This window comes from Tenrec ecaudatus, chromosome 7 (genome assembly GCF_050624435.1).
Source record: "Tenrec ecaudatus isolate mTenEca1 chromosome 7, mTenEca1.hap1, whole genome shotgun sequence".
Classification (NCBI taxonomy): domain Eukaryota; kingdom Metazoa; phylum Chordata; class Mammalia; order Afrosoricida; family Tenrecidae; genus Tenrec; species Tenrec ecaudatus.
The window spans coordinates 41,001,053-41,020,773 of record NC_134536.1 but is presented as its reverse complement, the minus strand read 5'-3'; the positions used below and the strand labels follow the sequence as shown (position 1 = coordinate 41,020,773).

The 19,721-nt window shown below is 37.4% G+C and overlaps 1 protein-coding gene across 1 annotated transcript in view; it reads left to right on the top strand.

Annotated features, from left to right (window-relative positions):
* Nucleotides 1–19,721, top strand: part of LAMA2 (laminin subunit alpha 2) — a 636,281-nt gene that overhangs the window by 371,630 nt on the left and 244,930 nt on the right. Inside the window, exons 15-17 of the mRNA XM_075554570.1 lie at nucleotides 3,859–3,970; nucleotides 12,573–12,686; nucleotides 16,657–16,784. Coding sequence (XP_075410685.1) covers nucleotides 3,859–3,970; nucleotides 12,573–12,686; nucleotides 16,657–16,784 — 354 coding nt within the window. The remainder of the gene's footprint in view (nucleotides 1–3,858; nucleotides 3,971–12,572; nucleotides 12,687–16,656; nucleotides 16,785–19,721) is intronic.

The following is a 19,721-nucleotide window of genomic DNA, read 5'->3' as shown; positions in this document are numbered from 1 at the left end:
AATATATTTGCACAAACTGTCCAGCTCATTCAAGGGCCCACTCAAACATTGGCTTGCCATGCAAATGAAGCTTTCTTTTTTAATGTAGTGCAAACCGCACGCCTCTTCTCATAAAATAGTATTTTGGGGGATTTCAAATGGACAGTGGTCAGAGGGAGTTCTGAGTCATCACCACATATTTTGAAAACAAAATAACAACAATCACATCTTTTTCTATAGTGGATACTCCAAAGTAACATTTTTATGTGGACTGAAAGAGATATCTTCAATGTATAAATAAATATATATAAAATATATATAAGTCTAGTGGAAAGTAAGGTAAACAAATACTTTGAAAGCTATCTTTGAATCAGGAGCAAAGTAATGCTTGTAGCTAACATAACTTTCCCTTTTTCTCTTCATGGATCATTTTATCTGTATCTTCACGTCAGAATAGTAGAGAAATAGTCAGCTAAAGCATTGGACTTTGTTGGCAAATTGTTCATAGTCCTTGCACCCCCAAAATCCATCACTTTATTACTGACCTTTAAATGAATGCGGCCTGGTATCAAGAAAGAAAAATGACCATATCGAAGGGTGAAAAAAAATAAATGGCTGCTTTCATCATCAGCAACTGTTAAACACATCAAAATCCCATTTAAAAAATAGCAAAACCTGATGAACATTGGGGCTGCTCAGTGAATACGAATGTGGAATATTGGTAGGAAATTGCAATATCCCATTGCTCAAATTGGTTGTGCAGATTAGAGAGAGGAACATCTGTTTTCAAAACTCAAATGAAATTTCGAAATTTACTGAGAATGTGTTTGTTTAGACATCTTTAATTTTCAAATCTTTTTTCTAGTTAATGGCTCCTATTTTATTTGGAAACATTGAAATACACTTTTCTTAAGTTTTGTTTTAGCAACTTAGTGCTGAAAAGGCTGGGGCCATATCTATAGATAGTGATAAGTCTATTGTTTAGCAAATTGTGACAGTGTGTTGTATTATAATTAAATAGTACATCAACCATGAAATCTTCTAATTTTTCAATTAAAAAGATAAAAAAATATAGGCTCATCATGTGACAGTCCATTAATTTAGGTAGTCAGATGTCACAACATTCAGGTGAGTTCCGACCTCTGTCCTCGAGTCATAACTTTGTAACATTTCTTAATTTATTTTCTGTGTCCAATCAAACAAGTGATTTGTTTTTTACTTGTCTAATTTTATTTGTGTGAAATGTGAATGCTAGTCTATAGTGTATCATTTGTCATGCAGTACATTATTCATTGTTTATAATATAATTACATTCAATTTATCTATTTACTATTTCATTCACTTATTCAGTTATTTAGTCTTATATATATCCATCCATCCATACATCCACTCATACATAATTACTTACCTCTATCCATCCAATTAAAGCACATTAAATATGCATTGAGACATTGATGATAGTTACATAGATGGTATGGCAGTCCTTATTCTTAAGGTGAGACTTATAAACTTGGGTTAGCACCAGCAAGTGATATTCTGAGTTCAATTACTCTGCAAAACCCTATGCTGCATTGAGAAGAATTTGCGGTGTCACTGAACCTCTACATATACAACTTTGCTTGTAGGTGAATACCTATGGTAACTATACCAAGGAGCTCTGGTGATATTTTGGATTAGGGATGGTGTTGCTAACCACAAGGTCAGTTTTTCCAAACCCATCAGCCCATCTTTGGAGAAAGTTGAAGCAATTTGTTTGGTAAAGATTAATATCAGAATCCTACCTAGGACTAATACCACTCATAATCGATGGGACGTCAGTGGGATTTGTATACATGTATCTTTGACACTATGAAACAGTGATAATTTATAATACCTACCAGTCAAAAACTTTCTGTACATTGGCGTAAACTATGCCCTTAAAGACGAAAATGAGACTGAGCTATCCTATCAATAAAAGATGATTAATCAATTGTCTTCAAAGAGTGTCAGCGAGCACTCAGAATTTAGGATGATTCAATCTGACTGTTTTATTTATATTCTCAGTTAATTTTCCTGCTTCTTCTTGATTTGGAATAATGTCATATATATAACCTCAAACTCAGCCATAAAGTTCATTCTGACTCATAGTTACTCCACAGGACAGAGAAATGCCGCCATTTGAGGTTCTGAGGCTGCAAATTATTATGGAAACAGAAAGCCTCTTCTTTCTCTGATGGAGCAGCGGTAGGTTTGAACTGCTGACTTTGTGGTTAGCACCCCACTGCATAACCCACTACAGCAGGTTCGATTAAGTCTATGGTTAGTAAAGGTGAGGTGAATGATTAAAGCATTTATAAACTTGATTCTAAAATGCTTACTACGTGGTTAAAAATTACCACTTTTCAAGATAATTTTTAACCTTGTTGTCTTGCCGATTAGCTAAAATCTCCAAATAGACTAATAGGTTACAAGACTAGTAAATATTGGATCAGGATAGAAATTCTAGACTACCTGACACTGGAGTCCGTGTTTCTTGAAGCTCTTAAATTTGTTTTTGAAAAAAGTCAATGAGAATATTATAGCATATGTTTAATTTGAGAATACATATTGAGTTTGCAAAGCTATTTAAAAGATCGATTAGATTCTATGTGCACACACACACACACACACACACAAGCACAAATACATACACACATATATATCCAGCATATATGATGGTGGCATTTTTCCAAACTTTTGATTTGTCTAAACTTTTTGTCTAGAATACTTATGTTGTATGTATACACACACACACACTTATATATAGTCAGAGTCTATGTACACACATGCACACTACCCTCATAGACACAAACATGTACATATGGCCAACTTACGTAGAAGCATTAAAGCTTATTTTCAATTTGGCCAAACCAGATTTTTCTGACAAAATTGAGCTCTGTAAAATCACTCTGCTAAAGTTATCAGGAGTTGCAAATATACCAATAAAATGAAGTCATTGGGGACAGAGAACAATGTATTTCATTTAGGAGGAAAAAAAGGTAAGAGATGTAGTAGAAAAAAGGCAAACCCGCTGTCATGGAGTCCATTCCAACTGCCAGTGAGCGTGTGAAATAGAGTCGAGGCGCCCCATTGAGTCGTTCCGGTTGTCATCTTTATAAAAGGCCGCCTCATCGCCTTCCTGCAACTGATGGCATCACCAACGCTGGGGGCTAGCGGATGAGCGCTTACCCACTGCGCCACCAGCGCTTCTTCTATAACAAATCATTCTCGGAGATTCCATCGATCATATGAGGAAGTTTTACCTGCCAGTATCTAGATTTATCTCTGAGAAAATGAAGCAAAAAACCACTTCTGTTTATCAATTTAGAAGTTCAGATGGACTATTAATATTGCCTGCTTTTCTAGGCTAAATGTTAAAACATACAGACACAAGGTTCTCAGTGTTGGAAAAACAAAACAAAACGCTTTCCACTATCTACCCATCTATTAATCTTCCAAACGGGAAGTCAAGAGCTAGAGAGGGAAGCATGCAGGGGCTCGGGGGCTGCTGCGTGCCTTGCCCGCTGCTCCGCCCGCGCTTACTGAGCCGCCGAAGCCCGACCCGGGCTGCTGGGCCCGGTCCCACAGGCTTGCTGAGTCACAGTGGACTTGAACATGTCAAATGAATAGCCTTTCCTGTTTACTCAGCATGTCATGACAGCGCTGGTTCTGAGCACTTGCAACGGAGCCAGACTTTCCCGAACACACGGATTGAACCGAGCATCCAGTGACTGATAATCGCATGCCTAGTCTGGGCGCGCAGATATGTTCCTTATGTTGATCAAATTCTTATTACATGTTTGCATAATGCCACTGCACGAGTTTGTCTGACGCGATCATATCTTGTTCGCTCTCTCCCAGGTTGAGCGATGTCGTTCTTGAGTCTGCTGTCGCGTCCCCCACTGCGGGGAGCGCTGCGGCGTCTGTGGAAGTCTGCCAGTGTCCACCGGGGTACAGTGGGACCTCTTGTGAAGTAAGTGTCCACGCATGTATTCTCAGTGCGCTCCAAATTCCTCCAGGGCTGCTCTCAATGTGCTGTTTGTCTTTAATCAAATGCTCTCGTTCAATGCCAGGGTGTCAGTGCCGCCTTCTAGTGACCCAGTGCACAACACAACACTGGCCAGGCCTGCACTACCCGACAATCATTGTGATGTTTGACAACATTGTGAAAGTTACCGTGGCAATCGTGAGGGTTTTTTCTTTCTCCCTGACCCTCTAACATATCAAACATCATGACCTTCTCCAGGGATTGGTCTCTTTTGATAACATGGCCAAAGTACGAGGGGTACCCCCCCTCAAAATATAATTTTTTTTCAAAGCTATTTATTTATTTATTACAAAACTACCTTATCACCTTCAAAGTACTCTCTATTACACTTAATACATTCTTGGAAACATTTTTCAAAACTATCTGTTTGGATGGCTAACAGGACCTCCCTTGTTTTCTCGTCACCCCTTTGACATCATCAACATGTCCCTCTGCATTCACTGAAACAAAAGTCACCAGGAGTGAGGTGAGGTGACTCAGCTGCCTGGGGCAAGAGAGGCATACTGTTTTGGTCAGAAACTGGTGCACTAGATGACTGTGTGAGCAGGTGCACTGTCGTGGTGGCAAAACCAGTCCCTGTTGTGCACTGTTGTACAATCTTTTCAGAACCTCTAAAAAGAAAGTTTGGTCAACAGTCGGACCTGCTGGAACAAATTCCAAATGCACTGACCCGCCTCACATCAAAATCACAATGAAGCAGTGTCTTGATATTTATTTTCACTTGAAGAGTTTTATTGGGGCGAAGTGATTGTGCCATCTTCCACTGGCTTGATTGATGTTGGCTTTTTGGGTTATAAGGAAAGGACCGTGTCTCTTCACCTATAATGACCTTGGGGAGGGGGGGGGCATTCCAGATTGCTTCTCAGCTGTTCTTTCAGAGCACGGCATCTTTCCACATGGCAGGCACGCTTTTCCTTGAACAATCAAAACATTAACATTCGCTGAACCAAAGTCCAAGATAGCCCAGGTAACTTCCCCATCTTCTTTAATGATCTGCAGCCTGTCTTTGAGCACAAACACATGCATTTTGTAGACATTTACATTCATTTGGGAAGTTGACTGACATCCAGAACAAGGTTTGTCATCAACATTTTAATTTTTCTTGAAAAGAGAAACCCACTTGTACACTTGAGTTTTCCCCCATAGCGCCATCCTCTTAAGCTGTGTTTAACATCACAACCGTTTCTGCAGCATTTTTCCTAAGCAGGAAACAAATTTTTCACAGCCGCAGAAAAACTTCCCAGGTGAAGTCACTGGGTGCACTAACTGAGCAAGTGGCTGGATGTTCGCTTAGCAGGAAGAATGCGTACTACAAAATCTCCACCCAGCAGAGATGTTTCCTGTTTTGTGGGGGTACCCCTCACACTTGAGACGAATTCTTGCAATCCTCCTGTGTAGGGACCCCCCTGACTGCACTTCTTCCAAGAATTCTGGGAAGCCATGTTAGGCTCCATTTTCTTTACCATAATTCAACTGCATCAATTGTTTTTCAGTTATCCTAACTCATTTATTTTCAATATACTTCTCTAAAAAGAGGCTACTTTTCCCATCAACGTTTACATAAATGATAACATGTGCCTAATGAAGAAATTTGAATGCCTGCCAAAACGTCATCGCTTTCGAATAGCGTGCTAACCACAGAAATGAAATTATGTTTCATCTTTTTTTAGATCTCTTCCCTAGTATAGCTGAAAAATTATTTATTTCCATAAATGTGTTTCTACTCTTTAATCCATTGAATACTAGTGATAGAATAATATTTCCAAAAGTTCCTTTTATTTCCACTTTTCCATTTAATATGGAAATTCAGTGTTTTTCCATTTTTTAAATCTGCATCATACATTTTTTCTCCTTCTCAAGAATACAACTGAGTCACAATAGTCTGAAACATATAATCTTCAATGTCAAATGTATATATAATATGTAAATGCAATTCTTTCATCAAGAACACTTCTACAGGCCTTGGATTTGTTTATAATCTAGAGATTGAGCTATTTATTGGTCCTTCCAAATTACAGATTATAGTAAGAGCAATGTTTCTTAATACCACATTGCATCTTTTAAAGTTACCAATTTTTATTTACTTCTGTGTATTTTCTTTTAGGTGATTTGAAAATTGGTTTTGCTTGAAACAAGGTCAAAACACGTAAACAACATCTCTCTAGCAGAGGGAAGATAAATAGGCACTTAACGTCTTAAAGTGTAATGCCTTTAAGGAATCATTTGAGTGTGCCAAGATGTTCCACTTCAGAACATTACTACATTGTGCCATTTATAGAAATACTCTAGGCATTGCTTTGTCATTTTTCTTTACTTTAAAATACTGCATGCTTCCAGCGGATAAGCAGGACTGAGAGTCATAGGAGTGACAGATGGGCTTTACCTGCTCTCATATTCACAAACATAGAAAAATAAATAAATAAATACAATTCAGGGTTGCGTTTGCTTTTCCAAAAGTCAAGTAGAGAGTAAAGGTGTAACTGTGGATATGAATTACTTCCGCCAACCCAGATTTGATTTTACATGCAATGCATATTTGACAAAATATGTTATTTTATTAAGAGTCTTGTGATTTTGATGTTAAAATCAGAAAGCTCCCTTTGAACCTTTACATGCCTATTTCAATGGGAATGATGAAAAACCGTGATTCTACTCATGCTTTAACACTTAGACCCACATGAGTTATTCTTAGTCCTCCTCACCAGCTTACCCAGTCCTAAATACCCACTAATATAAAACTGTCTGGATATCAGAAATATTTAATTAGCTGTGTTTACATTTGCTGCCACCCATCCTCAAAGTTATTGAGAACTTTGATAAATTCTGCACTTGATGTGGAAGGATCTTCGAGAAATATACAGCACAATCCACGTCCTTAGAAAGCTAACCCTGCATCTAGCGAGACGGAACACATACCTGTGAAAGATTAAATTACAGAGCTACATAATTCAGGGACCAGGAGTGGTACCAAGCATGAGTGCTGGAGTCTTTCAAAGGCGGGAGCGAGGCCAGTGGAGAGCAGCCCCCGGAAGCACTCTGCAGCAGAGAAACCTCGAACTGGAGGCTGAACACTGGTAACAATTACACAGCAGGTTTAAAACATACATGTGCAGACATGCCCAAGAATTACAACAGAGAAGCAGAAACCATGACATCATCCTGTGACTGCCACACAGAATTTATTGATAAATACATCTACTTTAAACTCTAAAGAGCCTAGTCAAATCAAAGAGCTGTGAAATCTCAGTCTGCGGTTTCTCTCTGGCCTCCTCCTTCCGTCTTCCTTACTTGCCAACGTCTTACCCTAGATCCCACTGTCCTCCAACCATTCACTTCCTGATTCACTTTAAATTGAGCCTGATTCATACAGTAAGTATCTTTGGCTTTATTTTTGATAACCTGGGATCCCTAACTGAACAAACTTCAATTTCCATTAATATCTTAAATCTAGATGGCTGAGGACATCTAGTCAAAGACAGATTAAGGATCCATTATCAAGTAATTCTTTTACTTCATTTGGTTCCACAAGGCTATTCAAAATCATTTACCTCATTCACACTTCTGGGAATTCTCTTCACACTTCGTGTGAAGTGTTAACCACATTATAAAAGTGCTCATATTTTCATTTAGCTAACAAGTAGTTGATGAGTATACATTTTGGGGATACTAAAATTCTAGGCAGATTCTTGAGTAGCACAATGATTTGCACTCAGTTACTAGCCTAGAGGTTGGTAGTTCAAATCCAACCTAATAGCACTGCAGAGGAGAGGCTTTGGTAGCATGCTTCCATAAATATTACAGCTAAGACAGTTTTGTGAGTCAATTGTGCAAAATATTTAAAAGGGGGTCAAATAAAATGTAACCATAAAGCCATCTATTGGATGTGGCTGCCCGATGTTTGGTCCCTGAAAAGAGCATTCTTAGAGTCGTGGAGACCCAAGGCAGAGAAAGTGGAACAAAGTGCAAAGGAAGTGAGTCAAAGATGTGTAGACAGTCCTTAGAGTGGTTTCACTGAACAGGAAAGCAAGTAACTGGAGAGTTAGGCGATGTTAGGGTAGCAATTCTGCTCTTTTCATCTTTGTTCATTTTTGATGGGAGAAGCTAGGTCACATTTTCGTGCTGATAGTAATAACCCAATAAAATAAAGCTTATATTAATGCAACAGAAACTAGAATAGAATATATAGAATTCAGATTACAAAAAATAATTCTGATTACAAGTCTAGTGATATATTTTTTGTAAGCAAAATAATTTTAGTGTATATACACACATATACATTAAGAGGGAAATAAGACAAAAATGCTTGGAGATATGAATGTGTATGTGGACTTGATAGTTAAAATAGTTTACCTTCAGAAATATTTCATATTCTCTGTGAATAATGAGATGAGCTGACACCTGTATGTCAGTGTGTCATACTGTGGCAATTTTCATATTTCTGTGCTGTGGAAATCTATGACAGAGACATTTGACTATCAGAAGAATTGCCCATGATGTGCAGGCATCTGCCAAGTTTCTATACTGAAACAGTTTAGGATTAAAGGCTTGGTAATCTACTTTGTAGAATTCACCGATAGAATCTGCAGTAGTGCTGAAAGACGAGTCCTCACACTTATATGCAGCATTGTGCTGGAATTCTTAACCAGAACCAAAGAAATGAAGGAATCCTGATGAGCAAAGAAATGAAACTCTCCCTGTTTGCAGATGGTATGATTCTATATGTAGAAAATCCAAAGACTAGACCAAAAAGTTGTTGGAAAAAATTTGAAAATGTTAGCAATGTGGTAGGATACTAGATTAACATACAAAATCCATCGATTCCTATATATTAATGAAATGAACTCTGAAAAATAAATCAAGAAACAATGGCATTTACTTTAGCCACATGAAAGATGGAATAAAAATAACCAGATTAACAAAAGAATTGTGTAAATAAACTGCCTAACAGTTTACAGGAAATCAAAAGAGACCTTCATAAATGGAAGATTACTCAAAGTTCATACCTAGGAAGGCTTAAAATTATAACAATATTAATACTACCAATCTATACACACAATACAATTCTGATCCCGATCCCAGCTCCTCCTTTTAAAGAAACAGAAAAACTATCTGCTGACATATAGAAGGAGAAAAGACAGACAGACCAAAGGGCTTCTTAAGCATGAGACTAGAATACGAGCCCTCTCACTACCCTACTTCAAAACATATTACAGAACCACATAGTCAAAACAGCATTGTACTAATGTAGTGATAGCTGCAGAGATCGATGGAACAGGATACAAAACTCAGGCAAGTGATTCTTGATAGGCAACTGATCTTCAACAGAGAACCAACAAATATTAAGTGGGAAAGAGAGAGTTTGTCTCTTCAACAATAAGTGCTGATCAAATTGGATCTCTATATACAGAAGAATGAAACATCACCCATTCCTCACCCCAGGTACAAAAACAAAACTCAAGATGGACAAAAGACCTAAATATAAATCTGAGAAAATCTGGGCAAATTCAGGTGCTATTGCAGGGCACCCACATACTACAATATGATGCAGGAAGCATAGAAAAGACAAAAATTGATTACTGGAAATTACTAAAAACTATACACTGACGTGCATAAAAACTTCAACAAAAGAGAACCCACAGACTGGGGGTAAAAACAGTTGCAATTACACAGAGGACAGGGGACTACTCTACCAACTAGAGAAAACTACAATAAAACCAATAATCCCAATAAAAACTGGGAAAAGAACATGAAAAGACAATCCACCAAAAATGACATTGAAATGGTTAAGAAACACGAAAAAATGCTCACAATTATAGGCCATCCAGGAGATGCAAATCAAAACAATGTTGAGATACCACTTTACAGCAACAAGGATAGCCCAACTCAATAAAATAGAAAACAGCAAACGCTGGAGGGTGCAGAGACATTAGGCCGCTCATCCACGGCTGGCGGGTCTCTAAACATGTACACCCATGTGGAAAGCAGTGTGCTGCTACCGCAAACCGCTAGAAATAGAGCTTTTATAGAATCCATCAATTCTTCTGCTTAGTGTTTACCCAAAAGGAGTCGGAACCACAACACGAACAGATACATGCATTCCAGGTTCATGGCGACACTGTTCACTATAGCAAGAAGTTGGAAACCGCCCAAAGCCCATGAGTAGAAGAATGGATACATAAACTTGTTACATGCACACAATTGAATACTGTGCACTGCTAAAAACAAGGATTAGGTCACAAAATACCTCATACGTGATCTCACTAATGTGCTGAATAAAAATAATTATCCCCAAAGGACAGGCACTATATGAAACCACTACTATAAGATAAAAACGTAAACAAAGGCTTTACAACCAGAGGGGACTTGATTTGGTGGGTGGGGGGGTGGGGGGCGGGGAGGAGAAGTCTTCCAGGAGTGCAGGGCAGGGGAGTGCATTGAACTGCCGAATGCAGAGATGATAGTCTGAAGGTAAACCCCATCACCTAATTTACAAAGTAAAATTCACTTTAAAAAACAGGAAAAAATGTTTGGAGTCCACAACTTGGTAGCAACGAAAGTGAAGGGAGAACTGGGCCACCTTGGGGTCTGTTGTACAGGGAGGCATCCGGAGTTGGCGCAAACTCCGTAGCAACGAAGGAGATTAAATCATTGGATTGATGTGCAGGAGCTGGAAAGTTTAAAGAAAGAAGACCTGGGATAAAGAATTCGGTTCAAGAGCATAAGAATCATATTAAGGAAAATTCCATGAATATATGTCCTAGACACCATGAATGTGTTCTCTCCTCCCTGGTTTTTTTTGTTTTGTTTTGTTTTTAGTGTCCTTGATTTCTACCCATTCCTGGACACAAAGCTTTTTTTATTTTAAAAAAGGAGATCAGTAAATGTAGGGTGCCAGATATTTTAATGAAAAAGGAGATCAATAAAGGGTGCCTAATATTTTAATGAAAAGAATTTATTGGAAAGAGAAAGTAACTTGACACTTTCTTTTGGTACGGACGAAATTAAGAGGGAAGTTTCTTTTGTTTTCCTATCATATATGAAGTATCAGAACATCCTTTTTTATATGTTCATTATTATTGTTCAATTTGATATTTCTCATAGCCTGAGGCCAAAGGAACATTTTCAACCATGTGTCTATATATTTTATTACTTCAATGGTGCCTCTCTTGTTTCCATTTGCAACTTGTAGCAAGCAAAACAAAATAAACCCATTTGTGACTTTTAAAAATTACTCAAATACAGTAAGTAACCTAAAAAGTGTGGATTTAACTTGTGAGGCATCATAAAACCCCAGAGGGCAGCAGTATTTGCCTTGCACTTACCTTTCATTCCTATTTGATTTACATTAATCCCCACAGAAGATAAAGTTAATTACAAGAGTGACAGAGGATTTAGAGCAGGTATTGATGCACAGGTAATCTAAGACCCAAAAGGAGAATTCCATTTTTAGAGAAATAAAGAGTTTCACATTTTAAATAAGGGATGATGACTACGGGCAAAATTATGGTAGGGTACTGTCATAAAATAAATTTCTTGAGGATATGTAAGAAATGATTCATAATTTTGCATGTGAAATTTTAGAAGGATAAAGAAAATTTAGAATGAAAGATATTGATTATGCACACTACTGTGTCAGATATTTATAAAGCCAAATGCAAGATCAGAATGGCACCTTGCTCCTATATGAGTTCAAAGATTTTGTGACCAGGATGGAATCCAGGGCAGTTACCGTAGCTGCTGCACGGCTGATCCTCAATGGATTAGGACATCTTGCACAAGGGCTTGAAATATTTCCTGGTTCTGTGCCATCCTCATAACTGGTTATGGAACTCTGCGGATTGGATCTTAATGATCTACAGGGTGTTCATTGATTATTTTTGAAAGCAGATCACCAGACCTTCCAAGTTTTCATCTGGAAGCTCATGTAAAACTTTCTCAGCATCACAGTAATATGTAAACCAGCACTGCAAGATGGGTGATGACTACACATGAAGTGCATTGATCAGAGATAGATCCCAGGTCTTACCTATGCCAGGAGAAATCCAACCGTTGGATGACCACCATTCTGTCAAGTATAGCACGTGTCTGGGGAAGGGAGCGCGTGCCTGAGGTTCACACGGCTTGGGATCCTAGTGCGTGTTCTCTCTGGCAAAGCACTTCTCCAGGTTCTATCATGTCTGCCATCTTTTTCAGTGCATTTCCATCTGCTTTTCCACCTGTGCTTTTTACTTTATCTATCATATATCAGTTCTTTATATCTCTGCTCTATTTTACCATTTCAGAACAGAAACCAAGCTAACGCTTCTTTTAATCTCATGCCTGCCAGTAATTCTAAGGTCAGTACCGAGCCCCAATATCAGGGGGAATAGCTTTGTAGCAACGTTTCAATACTGTTGACTCTTTGACAATCATTTCCTGAGCACTTTAGCTAAATTATCATCTTTTACCCACCCTGTAACACGAAAAATAAACCCATATTTTCTTTTTTTAATCTCAAAAATTGATTGTAAAAAAATTTTTCTTTCAGTCTTGTTGGCCCGGGCACAGACGAGTTAATGGCACGATCTTTCCTGGCATGTGTGAGCCATGTCAATGCTTTGGTCATGCGGAGTCCTGCGATGACATCACTGCCGAGTGTCTGGTGAGTTCCTTCACCTTGGGGGAAGCTCCCTGCCTGGAAGGCTTGGTGCAGCTCAGTAAGCCTTGCAATTCACTTACTGCCATTGGGACTTTAAACATTGAGTCAAAGAAGTCATTTAACATCAAGTTTATATTGAATTTAAATGTACGCTGAGAATGCCTTATTGTATTTGGTCTCCCTGACTATGAAGCACCAACACGTGTGTGTTCACATTTGTGCAGAAAGGGAATGAGGCTCGGATGCATCACTATAAAGCTTGAATAATGGATCGGTGAGTGTATATGGTTTTACTCTAAAACAGGGAATCATTGTATCGCCCATACTATGAAAAGTGCAATCTTTTTCATTCGCAGCTGTCAATTTTATGTACATTAAAAATGTGACATGCTGTGTGATTTTTATTTAAGAATTGGAGCATTTAACTAAATGCTAGATTTGTAAATAGATTAAAATAATAAATACACACAGTATGTATTCACTAGAGCTACTTACTTCTACAACCACTTGTACTTTTAAGGAGAAGTACCAGCTCTACAAAGGGCAGGCTCTTTCTATTGCGCTCCAACGTCTTTCGATTGGTGAATTACTCTGACTAGACCATTCCCATCCACTCAAGGGCGTTTCAGGTCGCTATTGTCTGACACGGCGCGGCAGGAAGCTCGAAGCAACACTTCTCATTGCACGAGTCTTGCAGAACATAATTTGAAATAGTGTCAATTCAGGAGGACATCACACTCGCATTCCCCTGCTGATTTTAGGCAGACTCTGCTGTCTCAATTTCTTAATGTGCTTTCGTTCTCTTGCTCAAACCCCCTCCCCCCACCCTGCTTTTTCCTCTGCTTAAAAGCTTCTGGGAATAATCCAAAATGAAAATTCAAGGACTTTTCTTTCTATGTAATTTGACATTTAGGTTTATTGATGCTCTTTCTGCTGTCTTGATATAGGACTTTCTTTAATTGCTCTGCAGTACAAAGCTTGATAGCCTTAATTTGTGGATCAGTAGATTTTTCAAATGGCATTTTTATGAAGAAAAGACTAAGTGATTTTCATTTTAATTATATCATATGTCTTTTAAAATGTACCTTTGGAAAAATATTAAGTTATATTTAAACAGTTTACTAACATGCAAGAGGAAATATTCAGCAAAAATGGATATTGATTTTATTTACTTAAATTTAATAAAAGACAAATTAAATATATCATGATACCAAATTTATAATGTTTTTTCCCTACTGAATTCATTACAATAAAATCAAATTATGTTGATTTTCCATTTGGGTGTTTCTATCCAAATGATATTGATATTCCTATGAATAGCCGCCATTTTAAAATATAATATTATTTCATCCAGGGTCATTTTGGCCAAAATTAGTGAGAGAACTGTGAGCACTGAGTCATGTGAAGCCTATAAGATTGTCTGTTTCATGGACAGGGAGTTCCAGTTCATAAGATCAGGTGACAGGGACAATTGTGAGGAAACCCTGGAGAGCTTACTGGTAGAGACAGAGTCTGGTGTAGTCACCAGTAGAGAGGTGATCAGCTAAGATCATCTGGGGGGCCTTTCAAACGTCCTTTATCTGAAATCATAGTTTTAGCTACGCATCCCTACCAAATTTTGAACATAGGGCTTCTGGTATGACTGACCAAAAGAGAAGTGCCTACATTGGGTTTACACTAGGAGATTCCTTATTCACTTAAGTCACATTGTGTCTTCCTTCTTATTCTTCATGTGGTGGGTTTTTGTTTCTGTTTTTCATAGAATTAACCAGAAAAATTTATGAAAGTTATACATAAATTTTGTAACCTTGGTTAGCTTTAAAAGCCAACCTCACTGTATTTTTGCCATCGGAGAGAAATCTAAATCTGTGGCATCTGGTGTATATTTACTTACAAGTGCAAGTAGGAAAGGGTTGCTAGTAGCTTTTCAAAGGTGTGCATGAAAGGTATTCCAGTGGCTATTTCCTCCAAAGTAGGCAGAGGCTTCCTTTTGCCTTGTCTGTTCTTAAGCTGGAAGCTCTTTTGAAACCTGTTCACTTTCGAGAACCCTGCTGGCAAGGAGACACCGGTGGCATTGCTCCTAGCCACACACAAGCCACCACAGTACGGCAAATGGAGAGTGTTCCCTTCTGTAGTGCATAAGGTCTCTATCCACTGGCACCTAACAACGACAGTAGGTTTTTAGTGTGGACATGCATGGACTTCTTCCAAACAAAGGTGTGTGAACATGTCTCAGGAATCAGCGAACGGCTGCAGACAAACAGTAATGGTCTTCTCTCTCTTAGTCTTAATAGAATGCTTTCATAAAAAGGACCAACCTTTCACATCCACAATAATAAAAGAACATACTATCTGACTCTTTTGCTCTTTAGTGACATGAGCCTGGAAGTGATGACTTTGGGTGACGGTCGTGTGTCAAGGAGGCTGGGTCATGATTTGCAGTGGTTTGACAAGTGAATCATGGTGGATTTGGGTGCGTAGGGAACGACGCAGTCATCCTCCAGGGTGCATCTGACATGTTCCTTCATGATGTTATTGCCCAAATGACCACCCGGCCTTTGGAACGTAGCCGTGGTGTTCAGTGATGACCTGAATTCTACAGACAACAAATCCAATTGGAGAGCTTAAAAATCTCAGAGATTTTATAATAATGTCAATATCTTCTGTTTAGTAAAGAACTCTCCCTTCCGGGCCCCTGTATAAAACTACTTTCAAAAGTGTGTTTATGCTTGTATATTTGTATTTTCTTCAATAAGTTTACTATAGTTAATTGAAATGGAACTTTTAAAAATATATACCAAACTAAATCATCAGAATGGTCGTTAACATAAGCTTATCATTCTAAAGGCCATCTCATCCAGATGAATATAGTTTCAGTCTATGTTAAAGGGAATTTATATTTGTTTCCCACAAAATTTGCCTATTAAATACTAAAAACATGAGCCTAGGTGCTATGACTTGTACTTAACTCTCAATTTGGAGAAAATTTAATATTATATACTTATAAAATTAAAAAATATTTATCATGATGACTCCATGCTATATGATTCTAATAGTAATTAGATATATTTTGTTGTGCTATTAGAAACTGAAATTACATTTACATGATTCCAAAGGACATAACAACCTATCCAGCTGAGCTAGTATAAGTTTCGTGGATGATTCCACTGTTTGACTAATGGAACTGCTCACTTTTTAAACCAGATTTCTTGAGTTTTGTGAACATAGTCTGAGTTGATTACTATCAATATATCAAGACTTACAATAAATTAATCTTGACTCTGTGTTTTCCAAAAAGATGTGCATCCCCAAATAAAAATGATGAATGAAGTTCCATTTCTATTTTTAAATGTCTGAGGGGAAAATAATATATAACTTTGGTTTCATTATGTGTTGGTACATGCTTTAATTTTTTAATATTTTCAGTTTTCTCGAAGTTTAATTAGGAGTCGAGCAAAACCCTCATAGCTATGACACATTAGTGGATTGTCCAACCTATGCGAGTCCACAAGGCCACAAATAATGTCAGAGTTAAGAGGGCAATAGACCTAAAGGATTTGTGTGATTAGCCACTGTTCTCATTAAAGAAGCAATTTTAAGGCAAGCAATTGATTTTACTTAAAATGAGCTACGGTTTCCTCTAGATATGGGTTATTGGAGCTTTATGACCACACACACACCATCATACTTTCCTGAGGGAGAAAAATTAAGGAGTAAAAGGAAATAAAATGGAAAACAATGTGTAATTTAAGTCATCTTTTTTTCTAAGTATGCATATGTGAAAATTAACATGTAGCCTATAAGTTAGATATTGAATTAGATTTCATTACTATTGACCTGCTATAAAATGGACCGTTTAATGTGGCAAAATTGTTCTGGCAGAAGATGGATAAATGGCTTTCTAGATGAGTTGTTGGCAGTAGGTTAATGCTTGAGATGAAATGATGAACTCTGCTGTACATTTCTTCCTCAGAACTGTAAAGACCACACAGGTGGCCCACATTGCAATAAATGTCTTCCTGGTTTCTATGGGGATCCTACGAAAGGTACCGCTGAAGACTGTCAACCCTGTGCCTGTCCTCTCAATATCCCATCGAATAAGTAAGTCACAAATGTAGCTCTTTCATGACTGACATCTAGGTCCACAAATGGACTCTTGGCTTAAAATGTTCACTTTCCTTTGTCACACATAAATAAATGCATACATGTATTTTTAGGAGGATAATCTGAGTTTTTCCTAAACACAGGATTTTAAATTATGATAATTCCTCAGAATTATGCTATTTTCATTATGATTTTGATGAATTCATGTCATTTTGGATATTTAATAGCTAAGCTAGAGAGCTCAAACTATCCCCTGAAAACAGATGTAGTTTATGCACACACACATCATCATCATCATCATCATCATCATGGATCAATAAAAATAAACTTTATTCAAAGGCTGATCATACGAATCCTAGTTTCACAGTGACTATTTGTGAATCTTAGAAAAATCCCAAGATCTCCGAAGATAAAATGAAGTAATCGATGTATTATTTCCCTTATTTATTAGAATATAGCTTATATAATATATTAATATATATCACATCCTCACTTATGTATACTGCTTTAAACATGAAAAAAAGCTTAATACAAATATCACACAATATTTTGAGTCCTCCAATTTTCTGTCTTTTCTTTCTAGTTGTTTGCCTAAAATGGTAAACTCTTGGAACAGATTTCCAGGGAACAACTCTTTGATTGCTTTTTCCTTTTAGAAAAATGCTTTATTTTAACTGGGCTGATTCAGATTCCGCGAGGATGGCTGTCGCGCAGTAAACCGTTAAGGAATGCCCTAAGACAGAAACAGTAAAATGTCTTGAAGTGTATCCCACTGAACCATAATCAACATGTTCAAAAGTCAACCATTTAAAACAACTAAAATTTTAACAATAGGGATTTTATTTTCTGGACAACCCTATTAAATGAAAGATTACTGCATAGTAAAATTCATATTATCTTGGGAATCTTCTGGCTCTTTGCTACATGCTATGGTAACACTTACAGAGCAGACATGTTTGATAAACTAATTCAGGCCTTCAATGTGAAGGTGTGGTCTGGTAGTCTGGGCTCTGATCTGAGATGGTGTCAGTGCCATTGACCTCTTGTTAGTACCTTCAAATGACTCATATAAGCTACAGACATGGAGAATGATTTTATCATTAAGTTTAACAGACTTACTGCAATGTTAAACTTTAAACCCATATGAATTCCTTATATTTGCCCAAATTTGTCATCCCAGAATTTCCAACCTTTTCCATTATTTTGAAAGGAAGGAAAATAATTAATATTTCATAAAAGCATACTACTGTTAGTAAGCATGTGGCTAAGTAGTATATTTGATAAATTTCACATTTTAAATATACAATAAGGTATTATTACCTCCATTTTACTGATTTTTTTTCCAAGTAAAAGTAAGAAAATCATAGTGTCAACTCTGAAGATATGTTGCCTTGGGTCTAGCGGTTGACATTTAGCAATTATTTAAACACTCTGTGCCCTCTTTGTCTCATTGGTTGTGATAGTAGCAGTCATTGGGATAATAGAACTTTCTCATAAGATTATTATGTAGTCTCTATGTAAAACAGTTCTTGGACACCCTGAGCACAATACCTGGGATGATTATGATTAGTAATTTCTCCATCTGTCTACAATCAGTCTATAATCTAGATAGGCCACCTTTTTAAAAAAAAGTATGCATTGCACATCAGTGATAACATTAACAGTAATTAATCAATCAGAGAAGTGAAGTAACAAATCCCTGAGAAAATGAGCCTTGGCTTTCCTGTATAATTAGATACAGATAATTATTAAAGCTTTGGGCATAAGATGAAGCTCTTTGGGCAACCAATGGTATCAGAGAAGAGAACAAAGGCAAGAAGGAAACAGAACAAATAAAGCCATAAAGGATAAGAAATTAAACTAATTATTTCACAATGAATGCCTTGTCAGCTGTATATTAACCATAACCCAACAGAATGCTTTTGTCAGTAAGGTTAATATTATTTTTACTGGAATAGTGATTTCCACTCCTTCTCCAAAGCTCCTGGGTACACCCTGGTGTAAAGAGCAAATTGATAAGGAGTTCACACCATTTATTCATGGTGGATTAGTGGCATTCTCAGGAATCATTAATAATGTTACCAAATGCATGCATTGCACTGTCTCCGCGGAAAGCAGAACAATTGCATGTTCTTTTATCTGTGTTGCATCTCCTCATCATACACACACACACACACACATTAAAACATTTGTCCATTCAGTCAAGGGGCCGCCTATTTTACCATGTGTACCCTAGCCTAATACATGTTTGTAATGGACTCTATGGACGTTGTGGGTTCGCGGTGCAGTGTGGCCCACACTATTATTAATACACAGGTGTCACTGGGAGAAGGCCTGGTGGAGGTCAATAGAGGCATCCGTGACCCATCCTGTGCTTTCAGGCCCATAGTTGTTCCAAATGTGTCCCTGAAAGAAAAGAGAGCCCGAAAGCACTGGCCTCCGTCCATCAGTGCTGAAAGGTTGGGAGTCCAGTCCCTTGGGTTGCTACTCTCTCCATCATGGGTACGCCACGTTGAGGCCATGCCCCTGATCTTCATTTTTTTCTCAATAATAGCAATATCAATTACATTGTGTATTTAAGGATGCTTAAATGTCCAAGATACTTTCACTCCTGCTATTTAATATTGTCTGTTTCAAAATTGGTAATAATTGATAGTGTATCTTAATTTCCATCTTCAAGTATAGCATTTTCATAAGTAGATAGATGGCACTATGATATTCAACAAATAAATATTGGAAATTGTGTATTTACATCCAGGAAATCTTTTCAATTTAAAGAACTTAGAAAATTATCATGATTTAAATGTTTGAATGTGATGGGAGTATCCATTTTAATCTAATGATCATGAAATATTTGAGGTTTTTAAATTACTAACCAATGTCACACATAATGGCCTGGACAGACTATAATCCATTAAAAATATAAATATCATG